The 9,223-nt window shown below is 51.9% G+C and overlaps 4 protein-coding genes across 4 annotated transcripts; 2 read left to right on the forward strand and 2 right to left on the reverse strand.

The window, feature by feature from the left end:
* Positions 1 to 345: 345 nt before the first annotated feature.
* On the forward strand, positions 346 to 1,833 carry EPUS_07113 (uncharacterized protein; the record flags this gene model as incomplete). The annotated part of the gene is made up of 1 exon (XM_007803143.1): positions 346 to 1,833. The coding sequence occupies one exon, from the start codon at positions 346 to 348 to the stop codon at positions 1,831 to 1,833; it is 1,488 nt and encodes a 495-aa protein (XP_007801334.1).
* A 169-nt stretch (positions 1,834 to 2,002) lies between these two features.
* Positions 2,003 to 4,428, reverse strand: EPUS_07114 (uncharacterized protein; the record flags this gene model as incomplete). Its single annotated transcript, XM_007803144.1, has 4 exons — positions 2,003 to 2,573; positions 2,624 to 3,297; positions 3,354 to 3,751; positions 3,807 to 4,428. 4 exons carry the CDS (start codon positions 4,426 to 4,428, stop codon positions 2,003 to 2,005), a joined length of 2,265 nt encoding a protein of 754 aa, XP_007801335.1.
* A 1,055-nt stretch (positions 4,429 to 5,483) lies between these two features.
* On the reverse strand, positions 5,484 to 7,185 carry EPUS_07115 (uncharacterized protein; the record flags this gene model as incomplete). Its single annotated transcript, XM_007803145.1, has 4 exons — positions 5,484 to 5,567; positions 5,616 to 6,095; positions 6,169 to 6,549; positions 6,601 to 7,185. The coding sequence occupies 4 exons, from the start codon at positions 7,183 to 7,185 to the stop codon at positions 5,484 to 5,486; spliced, it is 1,530 nt and encodes a 509-aa protein (XP_007801336.1).
* A 484-nt stretch (positions 7,186 to 7,669) lies between these two features.
* On the forward strand, positions 7,670 to 8,884 carry EPUS_07116 (uncharacterized protein; the record flags this gene model as incomplete). The annotated part of the gene is made up of 3 exons (XM_007803146.1): positions 7,670 to 7,966; positions 8,106 to 8,436; positions 8,493 to 8,884. 3 exons carry the CDS (start codon positions 7,670 to 7,672, stop codon positions 8,882 to 8,884), a joined length of 1,020 nt encoding a protein of 339 aa, XP_007801337.1.
* Positions 8,885 to 9,223: the final 339 nt, after the last annotated feature.

Here is a 9,223-nt window from a genome sequence, read left to right on the forward strand (position 1 = left end):
TAAGAGAGAGAGGAGTAAAACGATTTTCATGCGATGCCTGACTGTGGGAAGGCATAAGGCTACGTTATCGTGAATACTATTTGATAACCCAGTGGTGAATCTTCGAAAGATAGCACGCAAGGCTGTCCAATAGGCGCTCAAAATGCAAGTGGCGGAAACGAGTCAAGACTAGTGAGAATGAGATTCTTAGCATCGGGCTGGAGACAACTCAATATTTCCTCCACCCCTTCCATCTGATCATTAATCACTTTCACTTCCATGCTGTACTATCTTGGTTGACATGCTAGCCTTTGAATGAAGGCGTCCTGAATTTTTCTTCAAATGGCAAGTCGACTGCCGGCCGAGATGCCAAGGTCATGGCCTGGCCCTCGTTTGGCTTCTGGGTATTGGAGCGACGAGAGCGAGGGTAAACAGGACGATGGTGAGGAAATGCCATACCTAGAGCCAGACCTAGTGCTTATCAGTGAGTTACTTGAAAATATCGAGCGCAGTCCACCTGCTCTCGAGGCTCGCGTATTGCTAATGCAGCTTTACGTCGGGTGCGGGTGGCATGATGCGGCAAAGGAGGAGGCGCATCAAGTCCTGGCAATCGATGGCTCTATTAAAGAAGCACAGATATACCTGGGGGATCGCTGCAAAGCGAGCCTCCGAAGGGACGACGGAGGTGAGAACAGGAAAGCGACGGCGAAGCCTGCCAGCACCGGGACGAAGTCCAAGGTAAAAGGCAAAGACGCCACAGAGCTCCGACACCAGAGAGCTCAACCTCCGACATGGCGGCCACGTCTCGGGAAAATCACCTCTCCAGCCGTCTCGCTACAGAAACTCGAGGATGGGTATGTTGCATTGATGAGAAATGCCCAGCTCCTCCTTGGTGAAACGAAACTCTTGGAAGACCTCAACGTTCCACATTGTGAAGAGCAGATATTGGACCTCGCAGCAATGGCGGAAGGTCATTTGAGCAGCGTTGTGAGAGCCAGGCGTCTACAGAGCGTAAAAATCGTAGCGAAGGCGATAGTGGCCGATAGCAAAGACGGGGTCCAGAATGGCTTGAACACCGCGGTGAAGGATCTAGACGATGTGGCTCGCTGGTTAAGAAAGTCAAAGGATACCGCAGAGGCTTCTGGAAAGGGTATGAGCAGATCAACTGGTAACGACGACAAAGACGAGATCCGCGAAGCTTTGGTGAAACGGGCGAAAGCATTGAAGGCTTTGCTACCACAGCCATTGCAGCCACTCGCAGACTTGGCAATGATGCATGCGGAGCACGAGTTCCTAAATCGAAAGTACGTCAACGATGAAACCATGTCTTTCGATCCCATATCCAGTATCCCGAGGGCCAATTTCTGGACCAGCGAGGATGGCTACGCGTGGGACATGGAGGAATTAGCAGGAGCAATCCGGAGCGGCAAAGGTGTAATGAGGAATCCACTCAGCAGGCAAATGTTCACACGGGCCGACGTACGGGCCATCGTTCAACATCCCCTAGGAAATGGACTGCAGGCCTTGCAGTTGGAGCAAAGCAAGCTCAAGCACGGCGTGCGGCCGCAGACCATAGACGAACTCGATACGCTGGCGAAGGTCTTCATAAGCGACATGACCGAAAATGGAAAACCGAGCCGTGTCGCTGTGGAGGCCTTTGTTTCATACTTGGAAACGCTACCGAGCCACGAACAAGAAGCCATTGACAAGCTAAAGGTGCCGGCCAAGGACAGCTACACGGGGATGCCGTTTGATACGACCATTGGTGAGGCGGTGGAAGACATGCAAGGAAACAGGGTGTGCCTTCACAAGACAGGCGATTTCCTGGCCCAAGCCGTAAGATACTTGAGATGAAGAGGATAGACAGACGCGTTGTTATGCGCGCCAAGTATGCCAAGCGCATGCCAAGCGCGTGCCTTACTTTAGTACGCAGAGTTCAAAATTTTGATGTGTCGTCAACCCAATAACAGTCCGACTTAATACACAGTAAGTACTAGGGAATAATGGTTGACGGACCATGCTTCTATCTGAGAACCTGGAGAACCTCTAAAGACGCCCATCGCATACCAATGCCTACCAGATCCAATTTACTCTTATCGTGCTCTTGGTAAAAAGGAGTACCCCCGGCCCATCCCCCCCCCCAGTGGATCCTCCACAGTTCTCGGTCGCAGTCACCAGTGAAGCCAGTCCTCGTGTGCAGCATGGCTGTATTATCAGACAACAGAATATCACCCTGCTCCCAGGTAAATCTCAGGCACACGCGTCGATCGTACAACATTTGGTCCACCATCGCGACAATATCCTGGCTGTCATTCTGGATCGTGACTTCGCATGTCGAGAACTTGGTCTTGGTGGCGTCCCATGGTTGATGCCAGCGCATACAGGGGGCATTGCTCTTCGGGTGGCGTACCACCAGCGGTAGGTCTTGCAGCTTCGCATTCCAGAAGCCGTTGTTGTCCATTCGCCACTTCACCGCTTCCAGACGCTCAACCGTATAGGGAGCCGGCAGGTATTGCCAGAAGAGCCGAGAGGCGGCGAAGAGAGTATAGCCGGTGCCTTTAGGTGCTGTGGCGATGGAGGTGAAATACTGGAATCTGGGGCAAGTTAGCGGAGACGGGCCGGCGTTTGATGCTACTGAACTTACCCTGGTGGTCTGTTCACTTTGATCTCATTACCCTCCTCGTCTTTCATATCATTGCCTTCCTCATCCTTTTGAGTTACGAACTTGAACATGCCGTCGTAGTGCATGGGCATCGCTTCGCTACTCACAACGTTGTTGTGGTCCTTGTCGTTCCTTCCGTGGTCTTTGACCTCTTGTAGAATCCCGAACGTCCACGGAAGTACGGTTCCCATCTCATATGCTTTGCTGATGAAAAGCTCGCGGTCGGTAGTATCAGCGAAGCCACGCAACACTACGGGAGACTGGACCTCTGCCAGTTTGCGCAGTTTGGTTACATCAACATCGCGGAGCGAGGGCTTCGACTCAAGCTCGGGTGCCGGACGGATGATAAGTCCACAGGGGTACAGATGTTCGAATTCAACCTGGATATTGCCGAAGTCCCAGAGGTCTGACTTCTCCCGGAAATGGTATGGGCGACCGTTTCGAAGGACAAGATCGTGCGTTTCTCGCACGTCTCCAGCATGAACAGTCTTGAAGGATCCGTCAATGCCAACAGCAACGGACGAATGCCATGGAGTCATTATTGCGCCGTCCACCTGTGGAATGAGAGGTACTGAGAGCTTTTTCTGCCCAACTGAGGGATGTATCGAAAGACGCACGTGATCTTTGCACTTGCTTTCGATGGCAGCCGCAAAAGCCTAGGAATTCCGCATGTCAGCTCTGTTCCCCGGTTTGAGTTGCTCACAGGACTCACCTTGCCCCGCGTGATCATCTTCAATGCAAGGCTCTCAATTGCATCCTTGTACCGCTTCTTTGGGTTCTCTTGACGTTGTGCTTCCTCGGCTACGTGGCTGTACTTCAAATCTTTGGTCAAAAATTTGATATAACCTCTATATGTCAGGCAGATGTCGGTGTCTTTTTTGACCGCTTCACGAGCGTCAAAATTCGCGGGAGAGTATTTTGCGATGAGTTCGCGGCGGTAACAGCCAGCGTGGACCAGATACTCCTCTCTCGTCAAATTCTCGGTGTTAGGATGGTCTAGAAGATCGACAATGCGGAGGGCCCTGATATGGTGGAGCTCCTTGGCTTGTATGATATCTCGAACTGCTGTGGAGTAATCCCAGACTTCACCGTCCGGTATACCCATCAAGTCTGAGAGCCGTCAGTAGCTGCATGTGAGGTATGGGGGGGTGTATTTGGCACTTACCATTGTAGACCAGGCCATCGGATGCTATGACCACGGTAGCGCCGTGCTCATATATCTCCGCAACACTCTCACATAGTCCGTTCAAATGCATCAACGCAAGCTCTTCACCCAAATCAGGCATGTTACCGAGGGTTTTATCCTTCCTGTTTGGCGACTTGAAAGGAAATGCTGGTAAGACCATCTGCACTGGCTCGTTCTTCAACACATGCGCCTCGACCGGAGCCACGAACTTCGACTTCCCAGTCCACGGCCCTGGAGCGTTCTTGGAGCCGACATTGTGCCCATACCTCTGGATGATATCCAGAATCTGCAGAGCAATCTTCGTTGAAGGCCTCTCGGGGACCACAACAGTAGGCTCCTGAGCCTCGAGGGCGGGAGTCACTGGCAAACTGATATCAGGGCTCAGCGGTAGCGACGGGATTGGACCCCCAATCAAAGCATTTGGTTTCTGCTTTTTCAGGTTGAACTGTCCCGGTCTCGCTTGCGAGGGAAAGAGTTGCTGTAGTTGGGCGACCAAAATGTCCACCTTCTGTTCAAGGGCCGTGAATTGCCTTACGTCCACGGACTCAGTTGATGAAGGGACCGCAGACATCGAAGCCTGAGGCGGGGCAACGGCTGCCATCGTCTAAGAGAAAATGCAGAGATACGGGAGAGACTTTGACGATGTACGGAAGGTTTGATCTAAAGCGCCGGAAGGTGACAGGTTAGTGGAAAGAGAAATTCTTTTCCAGCTGACTGCGATGAGACCGATTTTGAAAGAAAGGGAACTTTTTGACCGAGTGGATGCCAGTAATGAACTGCTTTCTGGAAGGCACAGACACTCATTATAAGCAGATGTTAAAGGAATCTTGCGATGATACCACAGCCGCCAACAACACGTGGCTGGACTACTACGTGCTTCGCTTGTAAGATGAGCAATGCGATGATTACCTCACGTCACACACACTGACACTTCAAGAGCGACTCATCGTCGGGCTGAATGTCCAGCAAGACTTGTTTGGATAGTCAGCACTGTCAGCACCACAGACTCCAAGGCCTTAGCTGAGTCCGAGTACGAAAGGCCGACCGCCTCGCGATCCAGGTCTTGTGCAACAGACCCCCTTGGCAAACGTTTCTAGCACTAATAGCACATGGCAGTATGCAAGTCTGTCAGCTTAGCAAAGTGCGATACTCGTGGTCCGAGCGCGGACTATGATCGAGAACGGTTCTGTTTTCCCGCTCGTTCCATGGTTCTGGCCAAGGAAATTTGGTTCGAACAAAATTTGCTAACGCAAGAAGAGGTTCTCGAATTGGTTGTTTTAAGAATCTGGCTGATTTATTACTTCTGAATGGATGTCTGGGCTATGATCGTCCATTCTAGCGGTTTTCAGTCCAAGCCTCATCTGTCTATCCACCTTTCTGGCGTAAAATTCGACATTTTCCCAATTGGTTGCTGCAGCAGTTGCCTCTATAAGCGCTGTGAAGCAGAATCTCTATTGGTGGTGTGTAGCTAACTAGAAATCTAAGATGCAAAGGTTCGGATGAATAGCTCTCTGGGCGCCAAGGCCCCACAGCGCACCTTAACAGCCGCTATCAAGTTAGATCCGTCCAATCAAACTTTATGTCGATTAAGTAGACGCTAGCGGTTACTTTGACCAATGGAAAAAATGACAAATTTTACGCCAGAAAGGTGGATATCTACGTGACGCTGTCTGCATTCAACCTGCTGGAATCGAGCTCTTCGAATCTAATTTTGCATCCCAAAGGAGCAAGAATACCTCCCTAGCGGAAATTAGCGGCTGGCCATATCACGGAGCGGCTCTGACATACCGAAGTCAATTTTAGCCGATATTGCGGATCAACTGTCCACTTGACTCGTCTCACAAGCTCGAACAGAACCATCTTCATCTCTAACAACGCGTACCCTTGCCCCAAACACTTCCTGTTGTAAGCGTTGAATGCAATGTATCTTCCTTTGACGGTTTCCCGTCGGGCCTTGGCCATGATCTCTTCTGGCTTATCTCCCCACCTCTCTGGAATGAATTGTCGAGCTGTCTTTCCCCAGGCGGCCTCGGAGCTTTGCACTCCGGGTGCGTTCCAACCGACCCAGGTACCCTTGGGGATATTGATTTCACCTCCGAGGACGTACGGCTCTAGAGAGACGCGATTGATCAACTGAGACACGGGTGGGTAGACTCGTAGGAGCTCACAGATGAGGCTGGTCAGGTAGGGTAGCTTGTTGAGTGTCTCGCTGGTTGGGTTGGTGACTCCTGTCGCCAAAACCTCCGCTCGAAGCTTGTCCTGGATCGTCTGGCGGATATCATGGTCAGTATCGGCTCTGGTCTCACACTGGATTGCATGACTAGCAAGGGACGGAACTCACTTGATCGGAACCCAGCTGCCAAAACATGGAATTGAGCAGCTGCTGCGTGTTCTCATGTGCGGTCAAAAACACAATTTTTAAATTTGCACGGAATTGTTGTTCATTGATGATTCCCTCGTCCAGCGCCCTTTCCATCATGTGTACCACAAGCTCATCTTCAGGCTTGACTGGCTCTTTGCGCAATAGCTTTCGCGGCCGATTTCGAACAAGGTCATACAAGAGATCCTCAAACTCTTTCATGATTGCAAAAGCTCGTCGCCTGGAACGAAAGATATATGGATACATATCGAGGACCGGGAAATTGAAGTACAGTGGTTTGAATATCGTGCGTTTGATGATGCTCTGCAGTACTTCGATGCGGGCGTTTGGTCGTTCGAGACACTGTGCCGTCTGGTCAGTTCAGGTCTTTCATTTCCTGTATGGGTGCATTACTTCAAAATCAATGTCGAGAAAGCTCTCGCCCATTGCTGCGATTGCAAATCTCTGTATGATCGGGTTTACCAGGAATCCGTTATTCGCACCTATATCCTTTTGCGTGTTCAGCAGTATATCAACAAACCTCCGCGACTTGTCCAGTATAGGTTTGGAGTCGAAGTTGGTCTTTTGCAATCCCGGCTTCATGACGGAGGTGTACAACTTCCAATCGTCCCCATGGGAGTTGATGATGTTGTCGCCCACCAAGGACGATATCACACTCCACGGGATTTTCTTCTGGCTGCCAGCCTTTGCGAAAACGTCCTCGTGTTTCAGCATGTCGCTTAGATATTCTGGTCGAGTGACGAGCAGGTTCCATCGGCCTGCGAACCAGATCTTGACAGCACCGTATTTCTCCAGTGGTTGACGAAGCCATCGGTCATAGATCTCATCTTGTCCCATGTCCGACCAAAGGCCCAGAAGGCTGATGTAAATGGGGACTGCAGGTATGTTTTTGGGCAGATTGCTTGGTATGCGGAGGAGGCGATAGAGCAGAATTGCGAGCGCGCCGACGACACCGCCAAAGTACGTGAGGATTGCCATATCAGCAATGTGCCGCAGCAGTGACAGCAGAGAGGATGGGAAAATCGAATAGAGGAAGCACGAAGCTCAGACAGATTTACGGTACCTGTATACAATACAAAGTACCAGTATGGCTTGGGGGGACATGGAAACGAGCTCCACTTGATGCACAGGGAGCTTTGTCCTAGACTTCCATCGGCCTTACAATGCTTATCTCACGCCGCTCAATGCTCAATTGCCGTGTTCGGTACTTGTGTGCTGAGTATTCTTCAATCTCCCATTTCCTCTCACCACTCTTCTGACTCAGCTGACTCACTTGCAGCCGTCCTATTTTGGGCAACTCTTGGCACCAGGGGGAGAAGCAGACCCATACTAGTAGCCTGCACTAGGCTGTGACTTTTCTCATTGTCTGGTGTCGCCCTATGCTTGGTGCTGGTGCCGTGTCAGATCCAGGTTGTCGATTATCTTTCAGTCAGGTTTCATCGCTGTGCTGCCAAACGCCCGCATGGCGACAGCTGTGACTTCAAACGCCACCGAGGACAGCCAGGCAAAAGATTTGACCCCTACTGGACATGTCGCGTCCAAGCCAGGTCCTCCATCAGGTCCCATGCCGCAATATACTGCTTTCAGTCCTGGGCGACAACGCTTCATCTTGGGTATCGTCACCGCTGCAGGCTTTTTCGGACCATTGGCAGGAGGCATCTACCTGCCTGCGTTACCGACCTTGCGGGAGGCTTTCAACGCCTCTGCAACCGTCATCAATGCCACCGTCTCGGTCTTTATGGGAGTCTTGGCTGTCGCGGTGAGCACACCCTGCTCAATCGGATTTTCAGCAATGGCTAGGGTAGCCGGGGAGAATCCTCACCACTCAACGGTCACGCTGAATATCGAAATTTCGTCTCTCCCACACTCGGTAATGGGTATGCTAACAACCATAGTAGCCACTCTTCTGGGGTTCTCAAGCAGACTATGGCGGTCGCAAGCCTCTGTACATGGTCTCCTTGATGATATTTATTGTGGCGAATATTCTTCTTGCGGCCGTTCCAGCGAATCTAGCCGCTCTTTTTATCCTACGAATTGTCCAAGGTTTCGGTGCTGCCAGCGTTCTCTCCCTGGGAGCGGGAACGGTCGCCGACATCACAGCGCCCAAGGGAAGAGCTTCCGCCATGTCCATCGTACTGCTCGGTCCTCAGATGGGCCCTGTGCTCGGTCCACTGCTTGGGGGTGCTATTACAGGTAGTGCCAGCTGGCGCTGGACATTCGGTTTCCTGGGTATGTTCCGATCGTCCTTTACTGACCCGTGTACGCATCGTTGAACGTCGATGTAGCCATCACCTGCTCTGCAGTATATGTCGTTCTCGTGTTCTGTCTTCCCGAAACCGTACGATCGCTTGTCGGTAATGGCACGCTTTACAAGGACAGCAGCTGGATCGTCCGACCGAAATGGCGACAGTCACCCGTGGTGGATCCAGCCAAATTCCCTCGACCTCCACCTCCTACCCTACTCGGCTTGCTGAAACTTCTTCGATATCCTCCCATAGTGATTGTGTCGCTGAACAGCGCAATCCTGTTCGCAGCCTACTACGCCATGAACGTCACGTATCCGACCTTCCTCGAAGATATCTACGGATTCTCAACCACCGAAGTCGGAGTGGCGTATCTCGCGCCAGGTCAGCCAGCAGCCCTCAACTTCCCTTTTCTCTCCCCTTCTCTTTCCTAATCCCCGTTCATCCCACCCCGCTAACCACCCCTCTTTTCACACACGCAGGTCTCAGCCTCGTCGCCGGCTCCCTCATCAGCGGCCGAGTCTCCGACTTGCACCGCTCCGTCTTTGTGCAAAACAGCCCCAACCAAACCCCACCCCATCCGGAACACCGTCTCCACCTCCAGATCCCGGGCATGTTCATCTCCCTCGGTGGGATCCTCATGTACGGCTGGCTCGTCCGCTTCCGCATCCACGTCGCTTCCGTCATCGTCTCCACCAGCTTAGGTAGGCAACCACTATTTTCCCTCCTCCTCTTCTTCTTCTTTTCCTCCTTCTACCCCCCCCCCCCCCCCC

The sequence above is a fragment of the Endocarpon pusillum genome (genome assembly GCF_000464535.1).
Source record: "Endocarpon pusillum Z07020 unplaced genomic scaffold scaffold2028, whole genome shotgun sequence".
In the NCBI taxonomy this organism is placed as follows: Eukaryota; Fungi; Ascomycota; class Eurotiomycetes; order Verrucariales; family Verrucariaceae; genus Endocarpon; species Endocarpon pusillum.